The 18,777-nt window shown below is 54.4% G+C and overlaps 1 protein-coding gene across 7 annotated transcripts in view; it reads left to right on the top strand.

Moving 5' to 3' along the window:
- Positions 1–18,777, top strand: part of rbms2b (RNA binding motif, single stranded interacting protein 2b) — a 181,567-nt gene that overhangs the window by 156,268 nt on the left and 6,522 nt on the right. For 6 of the 7 annotated variants that reach the window (XM_078431550.1, XM_078431554.1, XM_078431552.1 and 3 more), the window contains exons 6-12: positions 4,779–4,858; positions 6,019–6,128; positions 7,289–7,335; positions 8,236–8,329; positions 12,806–12,856; positions 14,580–14,690; positions 15,809–15,883. In XM_078431550.1, the coding sequence (XP_078287676.1) occupies positions 4,779–4,858; positions 6,019–6,128; positions 7,289–7,335; positions 8,236–8,329; positions 12,806–12,856; positions 14,580–14,690; positions 15,809–15,883 (568 nt within the window). The remainder of the gene's footprint in view (positions 1–4,778; positions 4,859–6,018; positions 6,129–7,288; positions 7,336–8,235; positions 8,330–12,805; positions 12,857–14,579; positions 14,691–15,808; positions 15,884–18,777) is intronic. The other variant, XM_078431557.1, reaches the window with a different exon arrangement.

Below are 18,777 nucleotides of genomic sequence, written 5' to 3'. Positions count from 1 at the left end.
GGTCATAACGGATATGGATTTAGGAATGCCTCTGTTTAAATACCACGGGCTTGAGAAACAAGGGCCCACAAAGAACATGTTGACCCGGGTGACATCTTGGCCACAGATGATCCTCTGATTTACCCAGGCCAAGTGCTGGGAAATGGGGCTGGGATAGAAGGGCACTCAGTGGGCCGAAGGGCCTGATTCTGTGCTGGATAAATCTTTGACTCGTCCTGTCTGACGAAGGGTCCCGACCCGAAAGCTCACCTGTCCCATTCATAGGTCCATAAGTGATAGGAGCAGAATTAGGCCATTCGGCCCGTCGAGTCCACTCCACCATTCAATAACGGCTGATCTATCTCTCCCTCCCTACCCCATTCTCCTGCCTTCTCCCCATAACCCCTGACACCCGCACTGATCAAGAATGGCCAGCTATTGAGGCAAATGCTGTCCCTTTTGGCCACTGGAGCATCACACCGTTGCTGTTGACCAGCCACACCTCTGCTGCTTGTCACCGGTTTTACGTTAGCGTTACTTCTGTCTGATTCACCGCGGCAAACCCAACCAGTGGACCGTAGACTTTAGAGATACAGCCCTTCGGCCCACTGGGTCCGTGCAGACCAGCCATCACCCCGCACACTAACACTATCCTACACACACTGGGGACAATTTACAATTTACCGAAGCCAATTAACCCACAAACCCGCACGTCTTTGGAGTGTTGGAGGAAACCGGAGCACCCGGTGAAAACCCACGCAGGTCACGGGGAGAACGTGCAAACTCCACACAGACAGCACCCGTGGTCGGGATGGAACCCAGGTCTCTGGCGCCGTGAAGCAGCTACTCTACCGCTGCAACACCGTGCCGCCATCTTGATTCGCACGCGTCTCATTCACATTCCAGTTCGCAGTTAAGCTGAGTTTCAATGTCAAATCTCCCATTCCAACCCTCATCCTGATGCAGCGGGTAGAACTGCTGCCTCACAGCGCCAGAGACCCGGGTTCGATCCTGACTTCGGGTGCTGTCTGTGGGTGGAATTTGCATGTTCTCCCCGTGACCACGTGAGCTATTATTTGCTCCATCTACTTCGTAGCACATGACGAGCGTTTGTCGGCACTGGGCCTGTACTCGCTGGAGTTTAGAAGGATGAGGGGGGACCTCATTGAAACGTACCGAATAGTGAAAGACCCGGATAGAGTGGATGTGGAGAGGATGTTTCCACTAGTGGGAGAGTCTAGGACCAGAGGGCACAGCCTCAGAATTAAAGGACGTTCCTTTAGCAAGGAGATGAGGAGGAATTTCTTTAGCCAGAGGGCGGTGAATCTGTTGGATTCATTGCCACAGACGGCTGTGGAGGACAAGTCAGTGGATATTTTTAAGGCAGAGATAGACAGATTCTTGATCAGTGCGGGTGTCAGGGGTTATGGGGAGAAGGCAGGAGAATGGGGTTGGGAGGGAGAGATAGATCAGCCGTGATTGAATGGCAGGGTAGACTCGATGGGCCGAATGGCCTAATTCTGCTCCTGTCACTTATAAACCATTGAACAGCCAAACCAACCCCCCTTCCCAGTGCACGTGAGGTGGCAGGCACACAGATTCCTTTCCAGCCAGCGCTGGCAAACTGCAACGGTGCCACTGCCAAACTGCAACGGTGCCACTGCCAAATGCCAGCTTCACTGCTTGCTGTGAGGCAGCAACTCGACCGCTGCGCCACCGTGCCAAACCTCCTCCGGCAGCTGGTTCCACACACCCACCACCCTCTGTGTGAAAAAGCTACCCCTCAGATTCCTAATTTCCCCTCTCACCTTCAACCTGTGTCCTCTGGTCCTCGATTCCCCTACTCTGGGCAAGAGACTCTGTGCGTCTACCCGATCTGTTCCTCTCGTGATTTTGTGCACCTCGATAAGTTCACCCCTCATCCTCTCCACATCCACTCTGTCCAGGCCTTTCAACATTCGGTAAGTCATGGAGTCACACAGCACGGTCACAGGCCCTTTGGCCCAACCTGCCCAACATGCCCCATCTACACTAGTCCCACCTGCTCGCGTTTAGCCCGCATCCCTCTCAACCGTTCCCGTCCATGTAGAAACGTAGAAACGTAGACAATGGGTGCAGGAGGAGGCCATTCGGCCCTTCGAGCCAGCACCGCCATTCAATGTGATCATGGCTGATCATCCATAATCAACCTGTGCATCATCAGAGACCCACACCACCCTGGCCACACTCTCATCTCACCCCTGCCATCGGGAAGAAGGTACAGGAGCCTGGAAACTGTAACGTCCAGGTTCAGGGACGGCTTCTTCCCTGCAGCCCTCAGGCTGTTAAACACTTCACAACTGTCAAATAAGCTCTGAACCACATTGACTATCATTGTTATTATTGCACTATTATCGTTTGTTTGTTTCTTATGTGTACGTATGCGGGCGTGTGTGTATATGTACATATGTTTGTATGTATATATATATATTATATATACATGTTTCAAAAGTCTCAAAGGTTTCAAGGTCAGTTTATTGTCACGTGCACCAATTAAGGTACAGTGATATGCGAATGACCATACAGCCGTACGAAACAAAAAGCACATGACTCACAACTGCATATTGATGTAAACATCCACCACAGCGGATTCCCCACGTCCCTCACTGTGATGGAAGGTAATAAAGTCCAAACTTCTTCCTCTTTAATCTCCCGTGGTCGGGGTGGTCAAAGCCTCCGTGTCGAGGCGGTCGAAGCTCCCGCGGTTGGAGTTCCCGAAGTCGGTCTACGACCAGAGACCGCCAGCTCCACAATATTAAAGGCCCGCAGGCTCCCGCGGTTGGAGTTCCCGAAGTCGGTCTATGACCAGAGACCGCGAGCTCCACAATATTAAAGGCCCACAGGCTCCCGCGGTTGGAGCTCCCGAAGTCGGTCTATGACCAGAGGCCGCCAGCTCCACAATATTAAAGGCCCACAGGCTCCCGCGGTTGGAGTTCCCGAAGTCAATCACTAACCAGAGGCCGTGAGCTCCACAATATTAAAGGCCCACAGGCTCCCGCGGTTGGAGTTCCCGAAGTCGGTCTATGACCAGAGGCCGTGAGCTCCACGATATTAAAGGCCCACAGGCTCCCGCGATTGGAGTTCCCGAAGTCGGTCTATGACCAGAGGCCGCCAGCTCCACAATATTAAAGGCCCGCAGGCTCCCGCGGTTGGAGTTCCCGAAGTCAGTCTATGACCAGAGACCGCCAGCTCCACGATGTTAAAGGCCCGCAGGCTCCCGCGGTTGGAGTTCCCGAAGTCGGTCTATGACCAGAGACCGCCAGCTCCACAATGTTAAAGGCCCGCAGGCTCCCGCGGTTGGAGCTCCCGAAGTCGGTCTATGACCAGAGGCCGCCAGCTCCACAATGTTAAAGGCCCGCAGGCTCCCGCGGTTGGAGTTCCCGAAGTCAATCACTAACCAGAGGCCGCCAGCTCCACAATGTTAAAGGCCCGCAGGCTCCCGCGGTTGGAGTTTCCGAAGTCAATCACTAACCAGAGGCCGCCAGCTCCACAATATTAAAGGCCCGCAGGCTTCCGCGGTTGGAGTTCCCGAAGTCGGTCTATGACCAGAGGCCGCCAGCTCCACGATGTTAAAGGCCCACAAGCTCCCGCGTTTGGAGTTCCCGAAGTCGGTCTATGACCAGAGGCCGCCAGCTCCACAATATTAAAGGGCCACAGGCTCCCGCGGTTGGAGTTCCCGAAGTCAATCACTAACCAGAGGCCGCCAGCTCCACAATGTTAAAGGCCCACAGGCTCTCGCGGTTGGAGTTCCCGAAGTCAATCACTAACCAGAGACCGCCAGCTCCACAATGTTAAAGGCCCGCAGGCTCCCGCGGTTGGAGTTCCCGAAGTCAATCACTAACCAGAGGCCGCCAGCTCCACGATGTTAAAGGCCCACAAGCTCCCACGGTTGGAGCTCCCGAAGTCAATCACTAACCAGAGACGGCGAGCTCCACGATATTAAAGGCCCGCAGGCTTCCGCGGTGGAGCTCAGAGGTCGACCCCTGGCAAAGGGATGGCGGGCTCCGTGATGTCAAAGTCCCGCAGGCTCCCGCGGTTGGAGCTCCCGAAGGCGGTCCCCAGCAGAGGCCGCCAGCTCCACGATGTTAGGCCGCAGTGCGGACGGAGATACCACACGGGAAAAAAATCACATCTCCGTCAAGGTAAGAGTTTAGAAAAAGTTTCCCCCAACCCCCCCCCCCCACATAAAACAAGCGAAAGAACACTAAAAACATACATTTAACACAAACCATTAAAACACAAAGGATGGGACAGACAGACTGTGTGTGTATCTGTGAGTATGTGTATATACACACACATTGAACTATTTTGTTCTGGTTTATGATATTGTTTACAGTGTACTATGTTTCTATATGTGTAGGGAAATAACTGCAGATGCTGGTACAAATCGACGGTATTTATTTCACAAAATGCTGGAGTAACTCAGCGGGTCAGGCAGCATCTAGGAGAGAAGGAATGGGTGACGTTTCGGGTCGAGACCCTTCTTCAGACTGATGTGAGACCCTTCCTCAGACTGACATTAGTCTGAAGAAGGGTCTCGACCCGAAACGTCACCCATCCCTTCTCTCCTGAGATGCTGCCTGACCCGCTGAGTTGCTCCAGCATCTTGTGATACCTATGTTTCCATATTGTGTTGCACTGCTGCAGTAGGAATGTCAATGTTCTACCCGGGACACGTGACAATAAGACACTCTGACTCTTTGACTTACAGCACCTGCATGTTGTTGTCGAGCCTGCTAATTATATCGTTTTTTTTGTAGGATGGAATCAACAGAGAAATGTGAAGCTATCATTGCTCATTTCAACGGGAAATTCATTAAGATGCAGCCGGGAGTTCCAAGTGAGTTCCATGAAAAGACTAAAGGACACAAAATGCTGGAATAATTTCACATAACCCTTGCTACCCCTCGCTCTCTGTCCCTCTCCCATCCGAGTCGTCCTGCTAGTTTCACTGTTTGTATCTCTGCGTAAACTCACTGGAGTTTGGAAGGATGAGAGGGGATCTTAAGGAGACGTATAAAATTATAAAAGGACTGGACAAGCCAGATGCAGGAAAAATGTTCCCAATGTTGGGGGAGTCCAGAACCAGGGGCCACACAGTCTAAGAATAAAGGGGAGGCCATTTAAAACTGAGGTGAGAAGGAACTTTTTCACCCAGAGAGTTGTGAATGTGTGGAATTCTCTGCCACAGAGGGCAGTGGAGGCCAAATCACTGGATGGATTTAAGAGAGAGTTATATTTAGCTCTTAGGGCTAACGGAATCAAGGGATATGGGGAGAAGGCAGGAACGGGGTACTGATTGTGGATGATCAGGGTGGGGTGGAATGGGGTGGGGGTGGGGGTGGGGTGGGATGGGACAGGGAGGGTGGGGTGGGGTGGGGACGTGATGGGGTGGGGTGGGATGGGGAGGGTGGGGTGGGATGGTGGGGTGGGGTGGGATGGGTGGGGTAGGGTGGGATGGGGTGAGGGTGGGGTGGGATGGGGTGAGGGTGGGGTGGGGTGGGGGTGAGGGTGGGGTTAGCTGAGGCGGATGGGAGGGGGGAATAACGGAGGGAGAGAGGAGGGGCATCTGCAAGCCTGGCAGGTGGGGCACAGGGAGGGGAGGGAGGGAAAACAAGAGGCGGGGGGGGGGGAGGGGCAGAGATGGGAAGGGGGGAGGGGTGGTATTGAGGTTACCTCAAATTGGAGGTGAATGTTCGTACCGCTGGGGTGTGAGCTGCCCAAGCGGAAGATGAGGTGCTGTTCCTCCAGTTTGCATCTAACCTCACTCTGACAGTGGAGGAGGCCCAGGACAGAGAGGTCAGCGTGGGAGTGGGAGGGGAGTTAAAATGGCTGCAGCAGGTACACCCCAACACCCTTCTGCAGAGGCAGGTGGAGGGATGGGGTAGAGGGAGGGGTGGGCCGTGTGGGCCGGTGGGGGGTTTAGGCAGGGGTCCTGAGGCCAGGGGGTGGTGGTGTACCCTACTGACGGTGCTGCCACCTCTCCCGTTGTTCCTGCAGCCCCCGCGGACCCCTTGCTGTGCAAGTTTGCGGACGGCGGGCAGAAGAAGCGGCAGAATCAGAACAAGTACCTGCAGAACGGTCGAAGCTGGCCCAGAGATGGAGAGCTGGTACGTGGCAGCACCGCACAGCACCGCACTGGCACCACACTGCACTGGCAATGGCACCGCACTGGCAACGGCACCGCACTGGCAACGGCACCGCACTGGCAACAGGGCCGCACTGGCAACAGCACCGCACTGGCCACCGCACCGCACTGGCACCGCACCGCACTGGCAACCACACCGCACTGGCAATGGCACCACACTGGCAAGGGTGCCGCACTGGCAACGACGCCACACTGGCAACAGCACAGCACTGGCAACCGCACCGCACTGGCAACGGCACCACACTGGCAAGGGTGCCGCACTGGCAACAGCACCGTACTGGCAACACCTCACTGGCAAGGGCACCGCACTGGCAATGCACCACACTAGCCACGGCACCGCACTGGCCACGCAACGCACTGGCAACAGGGCCGCACTGGCAAAAGCACCACACTGGCCATGCACCGCACTGGCAACAGGGCAGCAGTGGCAACAGCACCACACTGGCAATGACGCCGCACTGGCAACAGCACCGCACTGGCAACGGCACCGCACTGGCAACGGCACCACACTGGCAACAGGGCCACACTGGCAACGACGCCACACTGGCAACAGCACAGCACTGGCAACCGCACCGCACTGGCAACAGCACCGCACTGGCAACGGCGCCGCACTGGCAACAGCACCGCACTGGCACCGCACCGCACTGGCAACGGCACCGCACTAGCAACGGCACCGCACTGGCAACAGCACCGCACTGGCAACGGCACCGCACTGGCAACGGCACCACACTGGCAACAGGGCCGCACTGGCAACAGCACCACACTGGCAACAGCACAGCACTGGCAACCGCACCACACTGGCAACAGGGCCGCACTGGCAAGAGCATCACACTGGCAAGAGCACCACACTGGCAAGGACATCACACTGGCAACAGGACAGTCCAGCCCCACTCCACCCCTCACCACCCACACACACACACACACACACACACACACACACACACACACACACACACACACACACACACACACGAGTAACAAGGGTTACTTGAAGTTGGAGAAGTCAATGTTCGTACCGCTGGGGTGTAAGCTGCACTGTTCTTTATTCAATGTTGTTATTGTGCGTGAGACATGGTATAAATGATCCCTTGATAATGAATACTATTCATTTGTCCCTCCCAGGGTACCGTGACACTGACGTATGACCCGACGACTGCTTTGCAAAATGAGTAAGTACCTTTGCCCCCTCTGATAACCTGCTCCCAATGAACCTGTATCTGTCCTTGGATACAAAATGGCCACCTATTCTGCAGCTGCAGAGGCTGGATAAGCCCTGCACTCCTATCTCATCACCCATTCACCCCTGAGGAAATCTTTCTCACCACAGCCCTGCTTGTGGAGCCTCCCCTGTCAATAAAGGACTGCTTTCTCTGAGATCTTTCCACCAGTGGGAGAGACCAGAGGGCACAGCCTCAGAATAAAAGGACGTACCTTCAGAATGGAGATGAGGAGGAGTTTTGTTAGTCAGAGGGTGGTGAGAGGGAAAGACATAGAGTGACACAGTGTGGAAACAGGCCCTTTGGCCCAACTTGCCCACACTGACCAACGTGCCCCATCTACACTAGTCCCACCTGCCTGCGTTTGGTCCATATCCCTCCAAACCTGTCCTATCCATGTACCTGTCTAACTGTTTCTTAAACGTTGGGATAGTCCCGGCAAAGTCATTGGGTATTTTTAAAGCGGAGATTGCCAGGTTCTTGATTAGTGTGGTTGTCAAAGGTCACAGGGAGAAGGCAGGGGAATGGAGTTGAGAGAGAGAGATAGATCAGCCATGATTGAATGGCGGAGGAGACTCGATGGGCTGAATGGCCTCATCTGCTCCTATGGTCCTGTGATGATCTATGTTCTGCCTCAGCTGGAGATTGGTTCTGAAAGTAGCGTTCTGGCATGGGCTGTGGGAAAGGGTACATTTTAGTGACCTTTGCCTCCTGGGGTGCCCAATTCAATGAGATAGCGATCAAGGGGGGTGGAGAAAGGGGAGCAACAGTAGTGTGGTGTGTTACCAGTGACTCTGATTGAGGCTGTTCGGTGAGCAATAACTCAAGTGTGTTTGTCCTGTCTTGCTCTAGATTTTATTCCAGTCCGTACAGTATTGCTCCTAACAGGATGCTTGCTCAGACATCCATCACACCTTACATCACCTCACCTGTGTCCTCATTTCAGGTGAGTGCCTGCAGTTTGCCTCTTGACTTGCTACAAATCGTGAACCAAGGCCTCAGGCCTAGGGCCAGGAAGGGTCACCATGTTGTCTCTAGCTTCCTCGTACAGGACATGGACCACAGAGACCGCTGCCTCACGGCGCCAGAGACCCGGGTTCCATCCCGACCACGGGTGCCGTCTGTACGTTTGCACGTTCTCCCCGTGTGACCTGCGTGGGTTTTCTCCAGGTGCTCCGGTTTCCTCCCACACTCCAACGACGTGCGGGTTTGGTAGGTTAACGGGCTTCTGTGAATGTCCCTGGGGTGTAGGATCGATGGTCAGCACGGACCTTTTTAGATTTTCTTTTAGATTTAGAGATACAGCGCGGAAACAGGCCCTTCGGCCCACCGAGTCCGTGCCGCCCAGCGATCCCCGCACATTAACACTATGCTACACACACTGGGGACAATTTTTTTTACACTTACCCAGTCAATTAACCTACATACCTGCACGTCTTTGGAGTGTGGGAGGAAACCGAAGATCTCGGAGAAAACCCACGCAGGTCACGGGGAGAACGTACAAACTCCGTACAGACAGCGCCCGTAGTCAGGATGGAACCTGAGTCTCCGGCGCTGCATTCGCTGTAAGGCAGCAACTCTACCGCTGCGCCACCTTGCCGACCTGGTGGGCCGAAGGGCCTTTTCCCACGCTGTGACTCTGAATACTAAAAAGAGCTTTTCGACTCACAGCACAGAAGTAGGCCCTTCGACCTCACACAATCTTGCTTACAAAGACGACACGAGTCCCATTTGCCCGTGTTTGGCCCATATCCCTCTCAGCTTTGCCTATCCATTTACCTGTCCAAATGCCTTTTAAACGTTGCGATAGTCCCAGCCTCAACTAGGTCCTCCGGCAGCTCGTTCCATACACCCACCACCCTCTGGGTGAAAATGTTGCCCCTCAGATTCCCATTACATCTCCCCCAACCCCCCCCCCTCACCTTAAATCCATGTCCCCAGGCTCTCGATTCCTCAACTCTGGACAAGAGACTCTGCATCTCCCCGATCTATTCCCCTCATGATTTTATACACCTCCATAAAATCACCCCTCAGAAGAACACCTTTCACTCTCTGAGTTAGAAGGTTGTTTTCAAAAAAACAATCGATGAACAATATAATTTACTAGACCAAGTGGACCCGTCAGGCCTAAACCGCTCCTGCATTGGTGCAGCACCCTCTCCTCCCCCCTTCCCCCCTCCCTCCTCCCCCCATCTCCCCCCCTCCCCTCCCCCCTCTCTCCTCCCTTCCCTCCCCCTCATCATCCTCCCTCACCCTCCCCTCCCCCCACTCCATCCCCTTCAACTCCCTCCTCCCCCTCCCTCCTCCCCCACCCCCATCTCCCCCCTTCCCCACCCCCTCCACTCCATCCCCCTCAACCCCCCTAATCTTCCCTCCACCCCCCCCCCTCCCCTCCCCCCCTCCCTCCTCCCTCCCTAGGTGCTGGAATCTTGCGTAAAACGCAAAGTCACAGAGTGAAACAGCGTGGAAACAGGCCCTTCAGCCCAACTTGCCCGCAATGGCCAACATGTCCCAGCTACACTAGTACCACCTGCCCGCGCTTGATCCATATCCCTCCAAACCTGTCCTACCCAAGTACCTGTCTAAGGTAGACACAAAATGCTGGAGTAACTCAGCGGATCAGGCAGCGTCTCTGGAGAGAAGGAATGGGTGACATTTCGGGTCGAGACCCCTCTTCAGACTTACTAACTGTTTTTTCAACGTTGGGATGGGCCCTGCCTCCTCTGACAGCTCGTTCCATACTCCCACCACCCGCTGTGTGATAAAGTTACCCCTCAGACTCCTATTAAATCTTTTCCCCTTCACCTTAAACCCATGTCCTCTGGTCCTCGATTCCCCTACTCTGGGCAAGAGACTCTGTGCATCTACCCGATCTATTCCTCTCATGATTTTATGCACCTCTATAAGATGCAAAGTTCTGGAGTAAGGCAGCATGGTGGCGCAGCGGTAGAGTTACTGCATGACAGCACTTTCAGCGCCAGAGACCCGGGTTCCATCCCGACTACAGGTGCTGTCTGCACAGAGTTTGCACGTTCTCCCCGTGACCTGCGTGGGTTTCCTCCGAGATCTTCGGTTTCCTCCCACACTCCAAAGACCTGCAGGTTTGTATGTTACATGGCTTGGTGTAAGTGTAAATTGTCCCTAGTGTGTGTAGGATAGTGTTAGTGTGCGGGGATCACTGGTCGGCACGGACCCAGTGGGCCGAAGGGCCTGTTTCCGCACTGTATCTCTAAACTAGACTAATGAGGGCATCTGCATGGTTGGAAAAGGCAGCACTGACATAGTTGGTTGGCGGATGAGTTGGCCCATGGTCCGATAGCCGGCTCGAATCCCACCAGGACACGTGCATACAGGTAGCCCCTGCCCGGAATATCTTGCGGTCTTGAGCAGAGCTGTTCCCAAACCAAGCTCTTTATAGTTTTTAAAATTTTAGTTTAGAGATACAGCGCGGAAACAGGCCCTTCGGCCCACCGAGACCGCGCCGACCAGCGATCCCCGCACACTAACACTATCCTACACACAAGAGGGACAATTTTTACATTGACCAAGCCAATTAACCCACAAACCTGTACGTCTTTGGAGTGTGGGAGGAAACCGGAGCGCCCGGAGAAAACCCACGCAGGTCACGGGGAGAACGTGCAAACTCCGTACAGACAGCACCCGTAGTCGGGATGGAACCCGGGTCTCTGGCGCTGTGAGGCAGAAACTCTACCGCTGTGCCACCGTGCCCATCAAACTGTGGTACAACCCCACAGTATGGTACATCGGTCGACGTTTGTCAGGGTTATTGGACAGTTCTAGTAATGAATAGGATTAAAAAACTGCAGATGCTGGTTTAAATCGAAGGTAGATACAAAACGCTGGAGTAACTCAGCGGGTCAGTCAGCATCTGTGGAGAACATGGATAGGTGACGTTTCACAGAGTGCTGGAGTAACTCAGCGGGTCAGGTAGCATCTGTGGAGAACATGGATAGGTGACGTTTCACAGAGTGCTGGAGTAACTCAGCGGGTCAGGCAGCATCTGTGGATAACATGGATAGGTGACGTTTCACAGAGTGCTGGAGTAACTCAGCGAGTCAGGCAGCATCTGTGGAGAACATGGATAGGTGACGTTTCACAGAGTGCTGGAGTAACTCAGTAGGTCAGGCAGCATCTGTGGATAACATGGATAGGTGACGTTTCACAGAGTGCTGGAGTAACTCAGCGGGTCAGGCAGCATCTGTGGAGAACATGGATAGGTGACACTTTGGGTGGCAACCCTTCTTCAGACTACTTTTTACTCTGTGAACTCCTCAAGGACTGTGTTTGTACAAAGTACTGCGGCCTTTGTTTCCACTAGTTTTGCAGTTATTAATTTATTGGAATTTTTAGTTTAGTTAAACTTCGTTTAGTTTAGAGATACAGCACGGAAACAGGCCCTTCGGCCCACCGTGTCCGCGCCGACCAGCGATCCCTGCACACCAAAGATATTAGAGGAACAAGATAGACCACTCGACCCTAAAAACCGTAGTATGTCACGGCGCCATTTTAGTAGGCAGAAACTTGCAGAAACATTTAAAAAGAAAAATAACAACAATCTGTGCATTGATAGATGAGATATATTCTGCATTTTAATGGTATCACCACACATAGTGTTCCCCCACAACACTGATTACACTGCGAGAGGCAGAGCGAACGGCGGGGTTTGCTTACTAAAATGGCGGACGTTACGCTCCTTTGCGTACTGCACTTCAGTATAGGCGATTTCGACGGAGTGGTCCATCTTGCTCCTCTAGTATCTTTGTTTGTCAGGGTCGAGTGGTCTATCTTGCTCCTCTAGTATCTTTGGTTGTTAGGGTCGAGTGGTCTATCTTGCTCCTCTAGTATCTTTGGTTGTTAGGGTCGAGTGGTCTATCTTGCTCCTCTAGTATCTTTGGTGTTTGGGTCGAGTGGTCCATCTTACTCCTCTAGTATCATTGCCGCACACTAACACTATAGTACGCACAGTGAGGACAATCTACATTTACCAAAGCCAATTAACCAACATACCTGCACGTCTTTGGAGTGCGGGAGGAAACCGAAGATCTCGGAGAAAACCCACGCAAGTCACGGGGAGAACGTGCCAACTCCGTACAGACAGTGCCCGTAGACGGGATGGAACCCGGGTCTCCGGCGCTGAAAGCGCTGTAAGGCAGCAACTCTACCGCTACGCCACCGTGACCGCCCTTTTTTTAAACAAATGAAGCAGAGAATCACGTGTTTGGGGAGAGGGCACTTTGTCTGTTGTGTATTGGAGGTCTCACGTCAGCAGAGCCATTGTGTGACTGCACGTCTGAATGTCATTGTTCGGGTGGCCGGTACCTGTGGCAGTGAAACGCGGGTGGTGGCAGGCGCTATGTGAATGCAGGCTGATGTTGATTGCTCTCTTGTGTTGTGTACGCAGGTCCATAATCCCTCCTGGGTACATCACCAATCATACCTGATGCAGCCGATGGTAAGCTTCCGTTGTCCATTGCCCTGACACTCCTCCCACCGCCCACCTTTACCCTTTCACCCCCATGACCCTGCTGCCATTTTGGGCTGGGAGTCATTCACCCGGGGTCGGAGAAGTGCGAGCCAGAGGTTAACGTTCATTCCGCTGCTGGGCTGTGAGCCGCCCAAGCGAAATATGAGGTGCTGTTCCTCCACTTTGCGCTGGGCCTCACTCTGACAGTGGAGGAGGCTCAGGACAGAAAGGCCAGGGCGGGAATGGGAGGGGGAGTTAAAATGGTCGGCAACCGGGGAGATTTTAAGGAAGGGGAGGAGAATCTGGGGAAGAAATATAGGGGCGGACGTTAAAGTTCATAAGTGACAGGAGCGGAATTGGGCCATTCGGCCCATCGAGCCCACTCCGCCATTCAATCACAGCTGATCTATCTCTCGCTCCCAACCCCATTCTCCTGCCTTCTCCCCGTTACCCCTGACACCCGCGTCAGTGCATCTGTACTGGGGGCATAATGATTGGGCAAGGTGGCATCTCGGAAGGTGATGCTGCCCTCTGTGTCCAAGTCAACAGTCAGGATGGGTTTAAAAGAGTGTTGGACAGAGCTCTAGGGGCTAGTGGAATGAAGGGATATGGGGAGAAGGCAGGCACGGGTTACTGATTGTGGACGATCAGCCATGATCACATTGAATGGCGGTGCGTACAGGCTCGAAGGGCCGAATGGCCTCCTCCTGCACCTATTGTCGATGCTTCTGTGTTTTGAGCCCAAGGCATAACCATTAATTCAACGATAAGTTATTGTCAGATGTACTGAGATACGATGCTTTCTTTTGCATGCACCCTGGGAAAATCACGCAGCACGACCTCACACCACGGCAGAGCTAGTAGCCATGTGTCAGGCCCAGCGGGCAAGCTCGTCTACTGTGGACTCCCCGCTAGATCCCCCTTAGATCTCGGCAACCCCACTCTGTTTGCCCCCCCCTACATCCCCCATGCTCCCCCGGAACCCCACTCTCTCTCTCCAACCCCCCTCTCTCTCTCACTCTCTCCGTCCCCCTCTCTCTCTCTCTATCCGACCCCCCCTCTCTCTCTCTCCGACCCCACTCTCTCTCTCCGACCCTCTCTCTCACCGACCCCTCCCCCCTCTCTCTCTCTCTCTCTCTGCCCCCCCCTCTCTCTTTCTATCAGACCCCCCTCTCTCTCTCTCTCCGACCCCCCTCTCTCTCCGACCCCCCTCTCTCTCTCCGGCCCTCTCTCTCTCTGACTCTCTCTCTCTCCTCTCTCTCTCTATCCGACCCCCCTCTCTCTCTCTCTCCGTCCCCCTCTCTCTCTCTCTCTCTCCGATCTCACTCTATCCTACCCCCCTCTCTCTCTCTCTGGTCCCCCCACTCTCTCCGACCCCCCTCTCTCTCTCCGGCCCTCTCTCTCTCCGACTCTCTCTCTTTCGACTCTCTCTCTCTGGCCCCATCTCTCCCTCTCCCTCTCCGGCCCTCTCTCTCTCTCCGGCCCTCTCTCTCCCTCCGGCCTCTCTCTCCGACCCCCCTCTCTCTCTCTCTCTCCGGCCCTCTCTCTCTCTGGCCCCATCTCTCTCTCTCTCCGGCCTCTCTCTCTCTCTCTGTGCGCTGTGTGTCTGAGCTTGGCGGGAGCCAAGATGGCCGTCCCTGTGTGCAGTGGAAGGCCGGTGACGGTCAGGGGAACGGGGGGAAGTGTCAGCGGGTGCCGTTTGTCTCCGCAGGGAGCAGTGCTCACCCCCACAATGGAGCACACCATGTCGATGCAGCCCACGTCCATGATGGGACCATTGGCCCAGCAGCTCAGTCATCTGTCCCTGGGCACTGCGGGCACGGTAAGTGTGACCCACCGTGGCCCTGCAGTGTGGGCCACACAGGACCCGCACCAACTAACCGCCAACCCCTCTCCCCATCGCTTGCTTCAGTGTAGCTTGGTGACACGGCGCGGAAACAGGCCCTTCGGCCCTTCGACCTGTCCGTGCCCGCCAGCGATCCCCGCACACTAACACTACCCTGGCACCTCTTGTGTGGCATGTTGTCCAGTGCCTTCTGCTCTTCAGGTTTCATGGCATGTTGAGTTTTGGTGCCACCCCGTGCCAGGTTTGTAGATATATTGCCAAGATAAAGATAGATTATTAGGCGCACATTCCCTTCATCTCTGCTGCCCAGAAGAGGGGCAATCTCACCCCACCCCCTCCCCTCCCCCTCCCCCTCCCGCTCCTCCTCCCTCCGCATCCCTCCCCTCCTCCCTCCCCCTCCTCCTCCCTCCCCATCCCTCCCCTCCCTCCACATCCCCCTCCCCTCCCCATCCCCCTCCCCCTCTGCATCCCTCCCCTCCTCCCTCCCCATCCCTCCCCTCCTCCCTCCACATCCCCCTCCCCTCCCCATCCCCCTCCCCCCTCTGCATCCCTCCCTCCCCATCCCTCCCCTCCTCCCTCCACATCCCCCTCCCCATCCCCTCCCCCTCCTCCTCCCTCCCCATCCCTCCCCTCCCCCCTCCACATCCCCCTCCCCATCCCCTCCCCCTCCTCTCCCCCTCCCCATCCCCCATCTCCCTCCCCTCTCCATCCCATCCCCTCCCCATTCCTCTCCCCATCCCTCTCCCACTCAAACAAACCCCAAACCTCCTCCCCGCCTCCGTCCCCCTCTCCCTCCCCATCCCCCTCCCCTCCCCCTCCTCCATCCCCATCCCCCTCCCTCTCCTCCATTCCTCTCCCCCTCTCCCACCATCCCCTCTCCCCCCCCATCCCCCTCCCCTCCCTCCCTGAGCCTCAGGTTGGTTGTGGGCTGTGAATGCTGGGGGCACTGGGGGTTGGCGTGTGCGTGCGTGCGTGCGTGCGTGCGTGCGTGCAGTGTGTGGCCATGGTAGATGGAGGCCTGGCTGTGAGCCTGTGTAGGAGTGTTGCTCTGCCATGCTGCCTGGACTAACGGCCTTGCTCCTGTCCTTTTGCAGTACCTGCCTGCCACCACAGCGATACAAGGGACGTACATTCCCCAGTACAACCCCATGCCTCCGTCCAGCATTGAGGTAAGTGGGACCGTCTCGCATCAGAGGGCAGGGCCTCAGAATTAAAGGGCGCTCTTTTGGAAGCGAGATGGGGAGGAACTTCTTCAGTCAGAGGGTGGTGAATCTGTGGGACTCTTTGCCACAGAGGGCTGTGGAGGCCAAGTCAGTGGGTATTTTGAAGGCTCTTGATTGGAATTAAAGCATTTTTTCCCCAGAGGCCCTCACTGTAGGCTGTCCACCAGATGGCGTGGCCTGGCCTGGCCCACGCCTTCACGAGCTGGCCGAAGGGAGATTCGAACCCACCACCGGTGTGCAGCTGAGGCTCTATAAGGCCCTGGTCAGGCCACATGTAGAGTACTGGGGGCAAACTTGTCCCCATCTCTCACTCCAGCGAGAGAGGATCTCGCTCACTTTGACCGCAGCAGGATATTAGAGGGGAAAGGAACATTGGACAAGTGGGATAGGCCGCTTTTAAAAGTGTACTGCAGGTAGCGAAGAAAGCTAATGGCATGTTGGCCTTCATAACGAGAGGATTTCAGTATCGGAGTAAAGAGGTTCTTCTGCAGTTGTATAGGGTCCTGGTGAGACCACATCTGGAGTATTGTGTACAGTTTTGGTCTCCTAATTTGAGGAAGGACATCCTTGTAATTGAGGCAGTGCAGCGTAGGTTCACGAGATTGGTCCCTGGGATGGCGGGACTGTCATATGAGGAAAGATTGAAAAGACTAGGCTTGTATTCACTGGAGTTTAGAAGGATGAGAGGGGTTCTGATAGAGACATATAAAATTATAAAAGGACTGGACAAGCTAGATGCAGGAAAAATGTTCCCAATGTTGGGGGAGTCCAGAACCAGGGGCCACAGTCTTAGAATAAAGGGGAGGCCATTTAAAACTGAGGTGAGAAGGAACTTTTTCACCCAGAGAGTTGTGAATTTGTGGAATTCTCTGCCACAGAGGGCAGTGGAGGCCAATTCACTGGATGAATTTAAGAGAGAGTTAGATAGAGCCTTAGGGGCTAGTGGACTCAAGGGGTATGGGGAGAAGGCAGGCACGGGTTACTGATTGTGGATGATCAGCCATGATAGAAACATAGAAACATAGAAAATAGGTGCAGGAGGAGGCCATTCGGCCCTTCGAGCCAGCACCGCCATTCAATATGATCATGGCTGATCATCCAACTCAGTATCCCGTACCTGCGTTCTCTCCATACCCCCTGATCCCTTTAGCCACAATGAATGGCGGTGTTGGCTCGAAGGGCCGAATGGCCTCCTCCTGCACCTATTGTCTATGTTTCTACTGACGAAAGCTCAGGATGTGTACGCCCGTGTTAGAGTGAGGGGCAAAGCAGACAAACGTAAGGAAGCTTGGCTGACGAGGGAAATTGAGGCGTTGGTCAAAAACAAGATGGAAGCATGGGGCAGGTATAGGCCGCTGGGATCAAGTGCATCCCTGGAGGAGTTTCGAGCATGAATAAGTAAACTGAAAAAGGAGATCAGAAGGGCAAAAAGGGGCCAGGAGATAGCTCTGGCGGGAAGCATTAAGGACAATCCCAAAAGATGTTATAAATACATAATGGGGAAAAGGGTAACTAGAGAGAGAGTGGGACCTCTCAGGAATCAAAGCGGTCACCTCTGTGTGGAGCCACAGGAGATGGGCAAGGTCCTCAATGAGTATTTCTCCTCTGTATTTACCGAGGAGAAAGACAGTAGGACGGAGGAACTTGGAGCAGTCACTGGAAGTGCCTTGAGAGCAGTCAGTGTTACTGTCGAAGAAGTACTGAAGGTACTGTCGTGTTTGAAGGCAGACAAATCTCCAGGGCCTGATCAGATATACCCGAGGACATCGTGGGAAACTAGAGAGGAAATTGCGGGAGCCCTGGTTGAGATTTACGCGTCGTCCTTAAATACAGGAGAGGTGCCGGAAGGCTGGAGGGGGGCAAATGTTGTGCCTCTTTTCAAGAAGGGCTGCAGGGAGAATGCTGGGAACTATAGGCCGGTGAGCTTAACATCTGTAGTTGGTAAGTTACGGGAGAGTATTCTGAGGGAGAGGATATACAGGCATTTGGACGGGCAAGGGCTGATTAGGGACGGTCAGCATGGGTTTGTACGTGGGAGGTCGTGTCTCACAAATCTGATTGAGTTTTTTGAAGACGTGACCAAAAAGGTTGATGTGGGCAGAGCTGTAGATGTTGTGTACATGGACTTCAGTAAGGCATTCGACAAGGTTCCACATGGTAGGCTGCTCTGGAAGGTTAGATCGCATGGGATCCAAGGAGAGGTAGCTGGATGGATGGATGGGGGGGGGGGGGGGGGGGGGAACGAACAAGCCATGAGTATGGTTTGTAACTTTGTTGGCTTTGTGTGCAAAAACAAAGAACTTCACAGCTCCTAGCTGGGTACACGTGACAATAAAGTATCATCATCGCAACAGAGTGCTGGAGTAACTCAGCGGGTCAGGCAGCATCTGTGGAGAACATGGATAGGTGACGTTTCACAGAGTGCTGGAGTAACTCAGCGGGTCAGGCAGCATCTGTGGAGAACATGGATAGGTGACGTTTCACAGAGTGCTGGAGTAACTCAGCGGGTCAGGCAGCATCTGTGGAGAACATGGATAGGTGACGTTTCACAGGTAAATTACGAGACACGCAGATAGGGTAGACAGTCAGAACCGTATCCTCATGGTGCAAAATCCTACGGTGTACAAGATCCTGAGAGGAATAGATCAGGTAGATGCACAGAGTCTCTTGCCCAGAGTAGGGGAATCGAGGACCAGAGGACATAGGCTCAAGGTGAAGGGGAAAGGATTTAATAGGAATCTAAGGGGCAACTTTTTCAAACAAATGGTTGTGGGTGTATGGAACGAGCTGCCATAGGATGGGACTAGTGTAGGTTGGATATGTTGGCCGGTGTTGGCAAG

Source organism: Rhinoraja longicauda, chromosome 42 (genome assembly GCF_053455715.1).
Source record: "Rhinoraja longicauda isolate Sanriku21f chromosome 42, sRhiLon1.1, whole genome shotgun sequence".
Classification (NCBI taxonomy): Eukaryota; Metazoa; Chordata; class Chondrichthyes; order Rajiformes; family Arhynchobatidae; genus Rhinoraja; species Rhinoraja longicauda.
This window is presented reverse-complemented; position numbering and strand designations above follow the sequence as displayed.